At 31.2% G+C, this 15,615-nt stretch overlaps 2 protein-coding genes across 4 annotated transcripts; both read right to left on the minus strand.

Annotated features, from left to right (window-relative positions):
* Positions 1-4,882: 4,882 nt before the first annotated feature.
* Positions 4,883-9,408, minus strand: LOC111283873 (F-box/LRR-repeat protein 17-like). Of its 3 annotated transcripts, none has more exons than XM_089758652.1 (11): positions 8,645-9,408; positions 8,055-8,156; positions 7,236-7,380; positions 6,965-7,149; positions 6,665-6,769; positions 6,449-6,546; positions 6,117-6,337; positions 5,956-6,022; positions 5,773-5,858; positions 5,547-5,645; positions 4,883-5,215 (listed from the first exon to the last, which is right to left on the minus strand). In XM_089758652.1, exons 1-11 carry the CDS (start codon positions 9,262-9,264, stop codon positions 5,075-5,077), a joined length of 1,869 nt encoding a protein of 622 aa, XP_089614778.1. In that variant the 5' UTR covers positions 9,265-9,408; the 3' UTR covers positions 4,883-5,074. The 3 variants fall into 3 exon arrangements, 2 of the variants coding, with proteins under 2 accessions (XP_089614778.1, XP_022728249.2); XR_016341037.1 differs by having other exon boundaries at positions 5,176-5,215; positions 5,547-5,640; positions 8,645-9,382; XM_022872514.2 differs by lacking the exon at positions 4,883-5,215 and having other exon boundaries at positions 5,410-5,645; positions 8,645-9,382.
* Positions 9,409-11,466: 2,058 nt separating this feature from the next.
* On the minus strand, positions 11,467-15,602 carry LOC111283562 (uncharacterized). Its single transcript, XM_089757842.1, has 9 exons — positions 15,561-15,602; positions 15,334-15,392; positions 14,674-14,806; positions 14,458-14,553; positions 14,262-14,349; positions 13,020-13,104; positions 12,786-12,870; positions 12,615-12,704; positions 11,467-12,053 (listed from the first exon to the last, which is right to left on the minus strand). Exons 1-9 carry the CDS (start codon positions 15,600-15,602, stop codon positions 11,979-11,981), a joined length of 753 nt encoding a protein of 250 aa, XP_089613968.1. The 3' UTR covers positions 11,467-11,978.
* Between the last annotated feature and the right edge of the window lie 13 nt (positions 15,603-15,615).

Genomic DNA, 15,615 nt, shown 5'->3' on the forward strand with positions numbered 1-15,615 from the left:
AATAATATATAAAAATTAAAAATCGATAAATTAAATCAAATTAAATTAATAAATTTTAATTCAAATAAAATAAAATTTTAATTCAAATTTACATCAAAATTTAAAATTTTAAAATATTATATAATATTTAAAAAAATTAAATTAAATTCGATTCGAATTAAATTATTATCATCCACATGTGAATTGTTACATGGCAATGGTTGATAACTGTTGTTCTTCCATGGTTTACCTTTCTTGGATTTCCTTCTCTTTCTCCTTATTATTAATGGGGAGGGTTTACAAATTTGATTATTTCCCTAATTCAAACATGGATCTCACTCTTTGGAGTTGACTATCATTACATAAAGCTAAATACTGCTATATGTTATCAAAGGATTATGATGGGTTTTGTTTTGCAAGATGGAAGAAATGTGAATCTTTTAATTTCATGGCCTATTAAAATTGGAAAAATGCATAACTAAACCACATCATTAGTCCTTGACTATTTATAGTGTTCAATTTTTATTTACAAAAATCCAAAAAAATTACTATTTTAGTGTTCAATTTTGATTTACAATAATCTAATTTTTTTATTTTTTATCTGTATTTTTTTAATTTATTTTAAATTCATCTATTTCTCAATATTTTCTCAAATCTAAATGCATTAATGTGAATAAAAAAAATTCACTTAACATATTAGTGGATATACAAATGATAAATTTCATCTAAATTTTATCGAAATGAATGAATTTAAAATAAACGATAATGAAAAAAAAATTAAAAATTTGAAATTACAGAAGCAAATAAAACTATTTTATCCTATGCCTATGTCTCTCTAACTCTCAAAGAAGCATGCTCTAGCAATATTACAAGGATTTATATTGGATATATTATCAATTTATAAATTTTATACATTATCAATGAATAGGATGATGTCATCTCATTAATGAAGTGAATTAAATGATATCAATTAATTAATGAATAAATTTTTAAAAAATAATTAAATTTTATATATTCATTTTAAGGATTTATATTTACTAATTAATAAAATAATATTATATTTAATGATAATGTATACATTTAAAAATTATCACATATTTTATTTTTAATTAATTTTTTTTATTAAGATATTTTAAAAATATATATCATCATGCTAACTTTGTTTGTAAAATAAATAAGATAATTTTTTATTACATAAAATCAATGCCGCTTCCTTAGGATTTAAACTAAACTATAAGAGACATAAAATTTGAAGTTAAACCCCTTTTTGGGTAGTTAAGAAATGTTTATAATTAAACCAAAAGTCAAGTGTAAATTCATTCATTCGTGTATTTCCCAACTTGCTGTTCCTGTAATTATTGGATTCGGCCTTTGCTTCCTATCACCCCATGCCCATGAACCATTTCATTTAAACATCGCCATTTTACATGCATCAACCCATCTTTTTAATTGGCTTAAGCTTTCAATTTTTTGTTTAATTTGTAAAATAAAGCAAAAATTTTCTTCAAAATCTTGTTTGATCTCTAGCACACATGAATGTGGCTCCCAGCCACATGGTTAAGATTACTAATAATAGCAGGAGCTGGTCCATTATTCTTGCTCAGATTGGGCCCAAACATGCAGTTTCAAATCTCCTCCAAGTGGTTTTGGCCCCTTTCTTGACGAGTTTAATCTGCCTGGCCCATTTTGGCAACCTAAAGGTGAGACAGGCAGGCAGTACCAAATCCATATTAATCTGATTATGATGTGGCCTTGAGATTTGCATCACCATCGCTTTTAAATGATTCGATTTGATATACAAAAAATTTTCAACGGTCGATGCAATAGTTGGTCTTCTCTCGTTTTTTCTCACCAAGAGAATAAATATTGGGCCACAATCATTGCCAAAATTTTCAACCTTGTATTTTTATGGGAGAAAAACTTAATAAAATTTTTTAGTAAATTTTGTGAAATTTTTTTATTAAAATTTATTAAATAAAATTAAAATTTATAAATTAAAAAATTAAAAAATCTTATTACATAGATTAAATGTGTAAATTTTAAAATTTTGTTAAATAAAGTTGATAATTTTTTATATAGATTTTTTTCTTAAAAAATTTGATAAAATTTTTGCAATTAAATAAATATTTTTAAATTTAAATTATAAATAATATTTTTAATCATTTTTATATATTATTGATATTCTCATTAAATTATATTAATCTATCAATTTTATTAAATTATTTTTAATGAAAAAGTGCACCTAAAAAATTTTATCTAAGGTTTTTTCTTCTATTAAAGCCTTAATTGCGCTGCTTTCCATAACTTGGACTTACAAACAAGAATGAAATGGATCCTTCATGAACAACGTTATGACTCCAAATTCAAAGAAATTAAGACTTAGTTAATATTAACTTTGTTGATTAATTAATGACAAAATTTTAGGGCTTTGTTCCCATGGACCGACGACATTAAATATAGCACGAGTAAAAAAAAAAAAAGCTTGCATTCACATTGATATGCTTACGTACGAATCAAAATTATTTTCATGCTATGTATTTATACATGAAACATGTAACTTGAAAATGCAAAACAAAATTATCCAAATAGTCTATATATGTATTAAGAGAAAAAGAAAACATGATAATTTATCACTTCTCGACCTCCCATTTTTCCCTCTATTGATTATATTGTTCGGAGAATATAGTAATATATTTAATCAATAAAGATCAATAAGTAGTAAGTTCAATTAGTTAATATTTGTCCTCTCTATCTAAGAGGTCTTGAATTCAAGTCTTATTAATGGTTACTTGCTAGAGTTATATGAAATACATGACCTGTAACTATTGTTAGGGTTATATGAAATGCACGACCTGCAACTTAGGATGTAATTGAGCTGAGTCGAGTTGTTATAGTGAGAAGCTCGACTCACAACTCACGACTCGATACTCAGCTCGAACTCGATCGAGTTTTATTTTTCAAGCTCGAACTCGATTAGTGATCAAATTCGAGCTACTTGAACTCGTTCGATTAAGCTCGATTAATATGTAAAAATAAGAAATTGAAAAAGTAAGAAATTCAAAATATATACATTGAAAAAGTAAGAAATTGAAGTTAAGATTTAATTTACTCACGCAATCATCTTTAAAAGATGTTGTTTAATAGGTAGAGTTGGCATCGAGTCGGGTTCGAGATGAATTTTACTCGTCTCGAACCCGATCCGACTTATGTGTTATCAAATATTATATTACAGTTTATTTTTTCATATCCGATCCGATATTATATAAACCGTAACCGATCTGACTTAACCCGAAATTAATAAAATATTATTTTTTAAATATAAATATTTAAAAATATCATTATATATAATTAAATAATCAATTAAAAAATAAAATTTTTATATAATATCGGGTCGGATTGGGTTTGCCTAAAACTTGACCCCAATTGTTTCATAATTTTACCTAAACCGACCTAATCAGAAACTCAAATTTCAAAAAAAAAAATTGACCCCATAGGGTCGGGTCGAAACCCGTCGAAAATAAATTAAATTGTCAACCCTACTAATAGGTCTATAATTAAAATTTCAACATTTATAATATCTACGACATTTTTAGTCAAAAAATGATAATAAATTACTTTACAAGGTTAATTTCATTAATCGTTATAGATTTGACTTTGTTCCTCGTCATCTAACAATCATATTCCATAGAACTAACATTTCCTTCAATATTTTTATTGATTTTCTTACCTTTATTACTTGTTTCCAAACCTCATAATCTAATTTGAAAACGAAAATTCTTCTTTTTGCTGAAAATGTAAAATTGAATTTGGAATATGTATATATATGTAGTTGAATTAATCAAATAAAAATTCATTTATAATTTTAGGGCGCAAGTTGTAGGTTGGCCACCAGTCCGATCATTTTGAAAGAACATGTTAGGCACCCAAAAGAGCAGCAGCGAGAAGAGTACTCAGAAGGCCGGCGACAACGCCACCTTTGTGAAGGTAAGCATGGACGGAGCACCTTACGTCCGGCAAGTGGACTTGAGGATGTACAGAAGTTACCAGGAACTTTCCGATGCCCTAACCCAAAATGTTCAGTTTTTTCACTATTGGTACGTAATGATTGATTAAGCACTTGTTCTTGACACTTATTATTTTTATTTTTTTTATTAATCGTTGTTGAATGTTGAAGGAAATTGTGGATCCCAAGGAGTGAAGGATTTCATGAATGAGAGCAAGCTCCTTAATGGCTCCGATTATGTTCCTTCATACGAGGACAAGGATGGTCACTGGATGCTTGTTGGTGATGTCGCATGGGAGTAAGTTGTTCATCTCTCCTTCCTTCATTGATCTTCTCCTCTAATCACTATTACTCTTAATTTGAAGCTTTTAAATTACATAAGAACTTATAAAAAGTTTTTAAAGTTTACATAAATGAAAACAAAACTAAATTCTCTTATAGATAAAAGGATAGGCTTCTTTTTCATATGTATGATAGTTTTTACTATTAATCTTTTGTTTTTCTTTCTTAATTCAGCATTTTAATATTAATCTTTTGACCAATTTGATATTTTAAAAAATAAAATTTTATAAGTAGATATTTAAATTTTTATTTCATTATATATTTTAATACTTTGGATTAATATAGTTAATCAAATTATTAATGTGATGTGATAATTCAACAAAATCATTATACATGATATAAAATTTTAAAAAACATAAAATATCTAAAAATTAAAAAATTCCAAAAGCTAAAAAAATAAACATTTTTTAAAAAAATTAAAAATATAAAATATAAAAAATTAATTTTAAATTATATTACTTTTACATTTTTATATTATTTTTATATCATATCTTCGTGTTTATACTAATTTTTAAGTATAAATAAACTATACTGCATAAAACAAATTCACCACAAAATAAAAGACAACCTTGATAAAATTATAAACTTTTATTGGAAGATAAAAAAGTTGGTGAAATTTTATGCTACAACAAACAAAAATAAATAAAAAAAGAGAGATTTGTTAAGGAAAGGCAATTCAGTTAGGAGGCTGCCTTTCACCACGAAATGTAAATTATTAGAGGACTGTTCACTGTTTAGGACCAGACAACCTTAGGAAACATGACAACAAACAACAATTGCGTACAATAAAAATGCTGTACAAAGTACACGTAACAATAATGGGATTTTAGTCACAATCACGTTACATTGTCGTCCCGCAATTCTCCCTCCTTTCTTATCATCATCACTTGACTGCAAACAACAAAACTTCACATTACCTATTGATTTTTTTTTTTTTTTAACAAACCCCTTAATCTATTCAGCAATGATTCCTCCATTTTCACAGATTCAACTTGTTGAGAAATTTCCAATTATCAATCAAATTGAGGCATTCACTGTCATCAAACAAACCAATTGGTTTTGGTTCTAGAATAATTTCATTGCTTGAATTCTCTTATGACATGGCGGAACATTCAGAAGAAAAGCGACATCATATGTACAGAAATGCGAGAAGGGTGTAATAGTAACACAGTCCACTCCAATCTGAATTTCCTTCAAACCAAATTCTGCTATAAAACTATACCTTTTGACTAAGAAAATTTGGTGCAATAACCCTCTTGGAGCCGTCAGCCAAATGCTTACACGGAAAATGGTTTTCCACAGAAGCCAAGTTATCACTGTCCTGCAAGCCAACATTTTCAAAGACTAAACAAGAACAAGACCTCCAGAAACTGGCTTGATCGGATAAATCACGAAACGAGTGATTTAACAAGTATAGAATGGAACTCAAAGAACTTAGTAGTATTTACCTGGCCTTTAATGGCCCCAATTAACAACTCCTGACATCCTGATACATGCACATTTTGCAAACTTGGGCATTGAAGTAGCAATCTCTCTAGGAAAACACACAATTTATTAAACAAATCATATAAAAAAATAAGCATAGTTAAATGACCAACAAATGACAATGATCAAACCAGCAAATAGGATACCTGGATGCAAGTTTTTACAAGAGTTCAGATTAAGGTCGTTGAGTTCTGGACAGTTTAAACATAAAGCCTGCATTTTAATTCACAAATAAGAACCACAAGAGGATATTAAGAAAAAAAAAATTCTAGCAATATGCTCAAGATTATGGACTAAAAGATCTCACATCTAAGCCAGAACAACCCCACAAGCTGAGTTTTTTTAATCGGCCATGTTTGATAATAAGCTTCTGATACATAAGCTGCAGTTTGCTGTTGAATGCATTTGGAAGTTCATTGTGGCCACTTTCATCACTGGGTGAATTCTGGGAATCGGGATCACATATTGTCATCCCACAATCCATAAGTTCAAGAAGAGGTAGCTGAGCTGTGGCAAACTGAATTCCACCTGTAAAATGCAGAAAACATATTAATGAATAGATTTGCATAAATAGGACAGTTATAGGTAAATATAGCTACTGCCAGTGCTATAGGTGTGAGTCTTAGACATCAAGATTACTTGAAGTGATGTTAGGACATAGAGCAAGGAGGAGTCTCGACAATGTGTTCTGGTACACATTGCAAATCATTCCAATGCCACTGTCACTTACGCTAGACCTGAAAACAAGCAGCAAGCATCAGGAAATATGGTGCCAAAGATTAATAGATAATAAGTAATCATTGAGAACCAACTCAGACAAATGGATAAATTAATCAAAGCTAGAGCAAAACATACCCGCTCAGATCAAGTAATTCTAATCTTGAATAGCTTGAAGCAATAGCAGCAACAGATGCATCCGTGATTTCTGAGCCAAGAACAAGTGAAAGCATCCGCAACCCCCTGAATAATAGACAATTATTATTAAATTAGTGATTCATTTATCCTCCAAATGCAGAAATCCATGAAACAAAACACAGCATTGCTAGAAAACTGAACAAAGTAAGTCCAGTTAACCACTTTAACTCTTGATAAATCAAAGCAGTGTCTAAATGATACATGATTAAATGAACTTATAGACCAAAAGATTCAACCAACCTCAAGTTCGCAGCAGTAAGAGAAAGCACAACAGCATGTGAAAGCCGAACTGATGCAATGTGAATGTTTTGCAACCTCAGACAACTTCTTCCCAGACCATCAACCATGGCAGTAAGATCAGTAGCATCATTTTCTTGGCAAGAAAATTCTAAGGATATCTCTTTCAAATTGGGACAGTTAAAACCCTACAAAAGGAGGCCATATAAACACAAATCCAATTAAATGCCCCAGGAACGTTTTTAAAATAAAATGGACTAGATGAAAAGGTTACCGTCTTTGAGAGGGAATAAAGATCAGAAAGCCAGAGTGTAGATAGACTTGACGAAAAGAGAACAAAGCCCCCTAAATTAGAACATCCATCCATCTTAAGGGTCATGAGACAGCGTTTATCAGCAACAAACCGACCCAATTCATCTCTATAGATAAAAATTTAACAAAAGTAAATCAGAATCAATTAATCTGACATTTGTGAACTTGTACCTGCTTTTTTGGACAATTTGTGCGTAGTTACCATGCAACTACATATAAGCAGGATATGAGACAAAACATAACAAAAACATTAAACAACAAATAGTTTGAAATCCGAAACAGGGGCAAAAATATTCAATGGATTCCAATATAAACAGAAATTTCAGCATGGAACACGTTATGCATGACAACCTAAAATATGAAGAGACAGAGTTCTTGACCAATAAGCAACAAACATAAACCAACATCAGTCGGACCAAGAAATCTATAACAGGGTCTACATAACTTTATGACTTTTTCATGTTATCACATCTCGAATTAAAAGAAAGAAAAAGACTGATCAAGACCGCTCAACTAGAAAGATCTATGCTTTTCACCCTAGTTTTAACCTCTTAGTCTTAGTCACTCAAACCCTCTAATAAATTGGTCAAAAGAATTACAAATTTCAACGAATTAGCTATATCTAAATTAATTCATCCATCAACAAAATCAAGGTTAGACAATCAAACTATAATCAAGAGTAACAAAGTTTATTAACTGAGAAACTAGGCTTACCATTTCAAAGATCTAACCATAACTTACAAAAGAAAAACCCAAAAAAAGGCGTGAAAAGAAATTGTACCCTGTGATCCGATTGACAGCTTTATTCGATGTTGAAATCTCCAGAGACTCCAAATTAGGGCAAGAAAACGCAATGCAGGCCAGCATTGTTGCATCTACATCACTGCAAAACCCAAACAACAAAATAAAAATTACAACAAAAAATCCAAAAGCAGCAATGAACCCCCCCCCCCCCCCAAGGGATGCAAAAAAAGTGATAATAACATTTGCAAATTCTTACAATCAAATAAATTGTGAGAACACATCTGCCTAAGTGAATAAAGATCTTAAAGTTTTCCAGTCGAATTTTTTGTTGATAAGCTAATCCAACCCCGTTGTTAACTATTGCAATGATTTTATCTCTTAATTATAGGAAATTTTTATCAGAATGTTGCCCAAAGAGCACTATTAAAACAGTAATTAGTTTGAACACAATTTTGCAGTTCTCGTGGCGATCCTGATTATAGATCAATTTCCATTTCATTTCACTGATTATTTTCCGTTAAATTATAACCCGATTAATTCACATTACATGATTTCATTTTGATCTCCATTGGTGTCAACCGGTCCTGTCCATGAAACGCTAGATCTGTCTATAGTTTAGACCCAAACCTTTCCATCTTAAGAGAAAGTCTAACAAGGCTTGGGCATTTCTGCAAGACGGATCCAGTGAACCTAAGCTGACCCTTAGTTGGGACCATAAGTCTAAGCTCCTCCGCCGCCCTCCACAGTCTCTTCGTCGTTTCCCTCCAACCTTTGCACACCCTCGCCGCCGCCAACAGCCCCGCAGGCGGTAATCTCCTCAAGACCTCCCACAGGCACCCTGCCGGTAACCCACCGGAGACTGTCTCATTATCCGGATCCATATCCTTACCCGGGAAGGGAGAATCGCAGCCATCTAAATCAATTTCCGGCAAGTCGCAGCGGGTGTCGATATCGTCAAAGGAAAGTGCGCGTCGGAGGTTGGAGTAGGGCTGACGTGGAGCTGGAGGACGAGGAGGACGGGCTGCTGAAGAGTAAGTGTCGGTGGTGGTGGTGGTTGTGGCAGCTGGAGTTGAGGTTGGGGTGGAAGATGAAGTAGGTGTGCTGCTGCTGACTTGGCAAACATGGCCTTTCTTGGGAAGTCCACATCGGCCACAGTTGTAACTGCCGCGTCGTTTGGCTGGTTTGGAGTCAAACGCAGCAGTGGCGGCGGAATCGGGTGAAGAAATGTGGGGTTGTGGGTGGTGCATGGCTGTTTGGCAACGGAGACAGAGAAAGAAAGAGAGAGAAAATGAAGATAAGAAAAATGATTGAATGAGAAATAGAGAAAGGAAGGGTGGGAGGGCTGAGGGGGATTTGGGATAGAGGAAATGGAAAATAAAGGGAGGGCTTGAAGGGGCGGGAGTAATGGCTTGCTTTCGCGCGTGATTTTGAATCCAGAAAAAAAAAAAAAAAAAAAGGAACGTGGTTTATGATGTTTATTTACTATATTACCCTCTTCCTTGATGGATGGATGGCACGGGTCAGGTGAAAAGGAGATTCTATTTACACCTCATTTAGTGCTATATATTATGCACTTCTATATACACTATAAATTCGAAATTAATTTTTTTATTTTTATTAAATACATCTCATTCTTTATTTTTTATTTTTTGTTCTTACTTTTTTTCTTTTATTTTCTCTCTTCACTTTTTAAAATCAAATTTCTCATAAATGAATATTTAAAAAATTTTGAAACTTTTTAAAAATAGATATAGGAGAAATTTTAAGAATTTTTTTATATCCATTTTTAATAAGAATCAAAGGTTTTTGGATATTTATTTTCACAAATATTTAAATTTTTTCAAATATTTATTTTCTAAAAAAACTAAAATATTTTCATAAATAAATGTTCGAAAATATATAAGACTTATCAAATCTTTATATCCAATAAACTTAATTTTACTTTTAATTAAAAATCTTAATCATACGTTTATAAATCCATTACTTGATCATGTGTGCAATTGGAATTGAAATCGATATTTTTAACTTATATGGTATAAATTTGTTATTTTTCTTGAGCTTTCTAAAAAATTGATAACATTGTTTTCTAATTTTGATGGTTTTACGTTGATAAAATTGAGTTCTTGGTTTTTTGGGCTCATGACAAAAATATTTGTATGCATTTCATACTTGAGAATTTGGTCTCTTTCATTTGCACATATGATAAAGTAAGAATTGACGTATCGATGATTCATATGTGTATATGCAAACTAATTCAAGCTTGAACATCCTATAAAATATTGTCATTGATAACATCATCAGCGAATTGATAAATATAATAATATCTAATATTTTTGCCTTCAATTTTTACTGTCAAATTTGTTAATCTGTTGATGATATTTTTTAATGTCTCAAAAATTAGAGAACTTTATTTTCTTATTATCAAGAGTTTATAATTTAATATATATTTTAAAAATTCACATATTCTCGAAATCAAGTTTTCGAAAATACAGATGACTCTTAAAAATTTATTTTCAAAAAAAAGTAATATAATTTTTAAAAATAAATTTTGGATAAGTGTGTTTTATTATCAGTAATCTAGTTATGAGAATTAAGTTTTTTTTAATGGATTACTAATAACACAATATAACTATAAAAAATTAACTTTTAAAAATACGAAATGAATTTTAGGTATATAAACTATTAAAGATGCTTTGTAATTTATCAAAGGATAAAATTGACATTTGATAAGTATGTATTTTTGAAAGAAAATTTTGAAAGTGTAATTGTCCTTTTTTTTTTTTTTCTTTTTAAGCATCAGAAAATATTTCCCGTTATGGCAGGTTTTTGGCTGTTTCCTGGGATTGTACAAATTTAGTCAATGATCATTGCGGTTATAATGAACCATACAAAAGTTAATTTTCATAATGGTTATGTTGAATGTTACAATTTCAACTTCTTTGAATAAACTCTTCAAACTCTTTGTAAATAATTATTAATTATTCAAGAGATTCAAGAAAGGAGAAAGAAAATGATGGATTTTCAAAACGAACAGCTTTCGGATTTTCAAATCAAACAGCTTCCAATTCTTGTTCCAAATGTTGCAAACCAAAACTATGATCTAAACTTAATTGCAAATTAATAAAGCATGGCCTTCCTACTCGCATTGCAAATTAATTGGATTTCCTTTTTTTTTTTTTTTTTGAGGTTTCTAATCTACCTTTAAACTTTTCTTATCCAAATACATACTTGATTGACAAAGACATTACACGTATAAGTTCTCTTGAACTTGTAACCTCCAAATGCGATAATTCTTGACAATTGGATTTCTTTATTAATTAAACTGTCAGAGTCTAATCTAATTGATGTTGTGAATTGGTATGTGCAGATAACATTGAAAACGGCCATAGATTTGTGCTAGCAAGGGGAGGACTCTGTTTTGGTACACCATATCCAGGGACTGCTCAAAGGAATGCAATCTAAAAATAAATTACCTATAACAAGTATTCCTTTATAGTGTACAGAAAAAAAAAAAAGGAAATTTGCAAAAAACTAGTACCTTTGGCATTGCAAACTAGTGCTGTTTACTTGCCATCAGCTCCAATATATACCACAATTAAAATTGGTTTTACAAATTGAGGCAAACTAAATGCAGCAGTCGGCTATTGAGCCATTCACGTTGTGGAAACAAAGGTAAAGATAATCACCAAAATTGTCAAAACAATACTTTCAACCTTTGTATTTAGCAGTTGGCATTTCCTTGATGATAAGTTTATGGTTGAGTAGAGCGGATTAAGGAATCTCCGAGCACATGGAGGCGATGTCCTTAGGAAGAAGCACCATAATACTGCTGCTGGTATTGCAAGCTTTGAAAAGTTCATTTCTGCTGCTCTTTGAAGTATCTACAAACATCTACAATCTATAAAGCCCAATTTGTCCTTCCACTGGTTAATATGCAAGGCTAGCTAGTAAGTCTTTAAACTTAAGACTCTTCCTGAACCATTTCTGCTTCCTCCCACCATGAAACAGGGCCCAAACCATCATTGTCTGTTGATCCCTGCAACGAAAATAAACAACATAAATATATATCTACACATTAATCATATAACTGAACCTTTTCTACTTTTAGGAGGTACATAACTTACTGATAAAAAAAGCAGGAAATGTAGGATACACAACAGCATAAAAGCAAAAAAAAAAAAAAAATCAATGAAGCGGCAGGGGAAAAATAGTAAGGGTTGTATAACACTTCTTTTTGTTGATGTGGATGTTTATCAATGTATGACCTAAACTTCAGGCATAGAAGAATGATCCAAAATGTAAGAGGAAGACTGAGGGATTAAAGGATTGATCCATCAGGATAGATTTAAATAATTCAAGGTTTTGATTAACCAAAGGTTTAAAGAAGAAGAACAAATGATTCTTATTACATGACAATGACAATCTTTCCATCTTATGTACTGTGCAAAGTTGGCTCTCATAATGGAAGATGCACTTTAGTATGATTTATGATGAAACAAATTAACATTATATTAACCTAGAAGCAAAACTTCAGACAGAGAGGGATCTAATGCTACAGACAAGACAATGATGAAATAAATTTGAAAGAGGAACTTACAGTAATCACCATTGGGGCAAATGGCTTTGAATTTTCTGGCTGTTCAAGTGGAATTGAAGTATAACTAACACTATAAACTTGAAATTTAATCTGTGATTCAGAAAATCTAAAGTCAGTGTAAACATAAACATCACAAGTTTATGGAAATTTGCATCACATAACAAGGCATACCTGATCTGTTCCATCAATAACAAATCGTGGTTCTTTGGACTGTGCGTCTGCTTCTCCAAAGTCCCATATCCATCTGCCTTGATTTCTTCAATCCTCAAAATAGTAAAGAAGCACGTTATTATACATACCATAAATAGCATAATAAATGACATAAGTTAAAAAATTTGTAAAAGTTGGTGGGTAAGCCCTACTTCTAGTTACACAAAGTTGAATAAACAAGCAACTGGCTCTTACTTATTATTAGTGTCAGACTCAAAGCGAGATGGACTTGGCAAAAGATGGACAGGTATGTAAATGTCATAAAAAAATCCAAGTGTCACTGCAAGTTACAGAACCAAGATAATTGAGTAACATGTAGATATTCGAAAAAGATATTTAACAAGAAAAGGGTTGATGATACTTATAATTGGTCTAACATTTGACCACCTTAGCCTGGCTACTTTTAGCTTTGATCACAACAACAAGACAAGATGTAACTTGACGATCAAAATAACCACATAGCAAAAAGCTAAAGACTATTTCAAGTAAATGACTGGAATATGTACACCTCAAATCATAGAGAAAAGGCAAAAGGGTAAAAAAATCCCCTAAACTAAAATTCAATAATCATCCAAGCCCTTATTATTATTATTATTTTTTTTTGCAATCAATTAAACCCTCAGACATCTATTTTCATCAATTAAACCCTTACTAGAGGAAAAATAGTTAACCGTATCTGTCCAATTGAGGGTTTAATTGAGTGAAAATACATGTACAAGGGTTCAATTGAATGAAAATAAATATTTAAGGGTTCAATTGATCCGAAATCGAAGATTTAGGGCTTGATTGATTGCAATAAAATATTAAGGACTTAAATGATTATTGAATTTTAGTTTGAGGGTTTTTTTTTTTTTTTTTTTTTTACCCTTATGCCTAGAGAAAACATGCCATTAGCAGCCATAGAGATATCAGTCAAAGAACCTAACTCTCCTTCTACTTATATCTGTTATTTAAATGTCAAAATGTAAGAACGGAGAGGAAGTTTCCCTGTTTTTTCTCCTTATCATCTTTTGACTAAACATATGGATCGAGTCCTATGCAACTAAATGCAACAAAAAACATACAAATGAGACAATCTGACACTGCATTGCCTCGACTCAAACTGCAACCTTCTACATTCACTGATTGGGAACAATGCGTTCTATACACCACCCACAAACTTCTTTCATACATAGAAAGGATGTCCTCTCAACTGACTCATCTTGCCTTGAACTAACCACAAGTTAGAGAATATATGATTAAATCAGGTTGAGCTACGGCCTCAATTTGAATTAGTTATTATGTAATCTTGAAACCAAAAGGCTATTCTTGGTTCCAACATACAGATGATAAAGGCCAGTATTTATTCTAAAGAAAAAGGAAAACATCACTTCAGATTCCTCTACACCAAAAAATCATAATCCAATAAGTAGACAAGCATTGTTTTTCCAGACTTACAGCGCAAGTCATTAGCATCAGATTCTTTAAGTTTTGCAACAATAATCTCACCAACAAATGGACGAAACACGATCAGTCTCAACTCCACCTATCACAACAGCAAAAGCAAGATTGTCAAACGTCAGAGACTGCAGAGAACAAGAAAATGAATCGATGTGTCTTGCTTGCAGCAATTTAATACAAAAAATAGCAATACCGTATAGGTAGAAGCACCATCCCCGGGAAAGATAAAGCCACCTTTAATTGACCTGATATCATATACTGAAATACAGAGTCCCAATTTTGCAATAACCTACATTACAATTTACAAACATCATTAATCCTTGTAAAAGCATAGTTCAATGAAAATACTTAAGAAAAAGCAAATACCCATTTCAACAATGAACATGTCAGAAGATATGGTACTACAAACCTTATCCAAGAAAAGGGTTTCCAGCTCTATCTTAATAGCTTCATCAAGGGGAAGGTTAAGACGATGAGGTGGTAACCGCAAAGTGTGCTCGATTAAGCTTAGATAGAACAATTTTCTTCTGCTGTCTTTTGGATTTTAAAAAATTTAAAATTGTAAACGTACAAGAAGAAAAGGATTATCTACTGAGGAGGCCACGCGATTTGAAGTAAAGTTGGAGAAGTCGGAAGTGGTTTACGCTAATAGTTTGGAAGAAGTGGATGAGTCTACGATGGACTTCAGAAGAACAGAGCATGAGGCTGTGGTTGTCTTCTATCTCTTTGAACTCTATACGAACAAGAGGCGGGATTCGATTAAGGCCTCGGAACGTGGATTGTGGATATTAAAATCACCAAATAATTAAAGATTTAATCCAAAAAAAATATAATGTCATAACAAATATTCATTTTCATCGATCGTTCAAATAAAATAAAAAGTATTTATTTTTTATTTTTGAAATTAATAGGATAATGTAATCATTGCAATTTCTTTTTTTTTTTTTTTTGCCAGACATCGCAATTCCCAATTTAATCAATTAATTTTTGTAATTAATAATAGTTTTGTTATAATTTAAATTAAATATATGAGTAAGTTAATATTTTCAAAAAAATTAACTTTGAAGACCTTAGGATAGAAGAATACTCACAGTTCAACCCATAGTCCCAGACCATAATCGCTTCATACTGAAAATCATCCTCGAAAATGTGTTATCACTTTCAATTTGGTGAAGGTGAAAGATGATCACTTGAGTTGTTTGAAGTTCATGGTTCTACTTTAAAATTTTGTACTTACATAAAAGATTAAAAAAAAAAACATATTTAAGTTTGTTTATTTCAGTTTCTTCCATATACTTTTGGAAGAAACAATTTTGTAATGCTAATAATTAAAACCATTTATACGAGAGCT

This window comes from Durio zibethinus, chromosome 3 (genome assembly GCF_047325235.1).
Source record: "Durio zibethinus cultivar Kanyao isolate XHJ-2024 chromosome 3, ASM4732523v1, whole genome shotgun sequence".
NCBI lineage: Eukaryota > Viridiplantae > Streptophyta > Magnoliopsida > Malvales > Malvaceae > Durio > Durio zibethinus.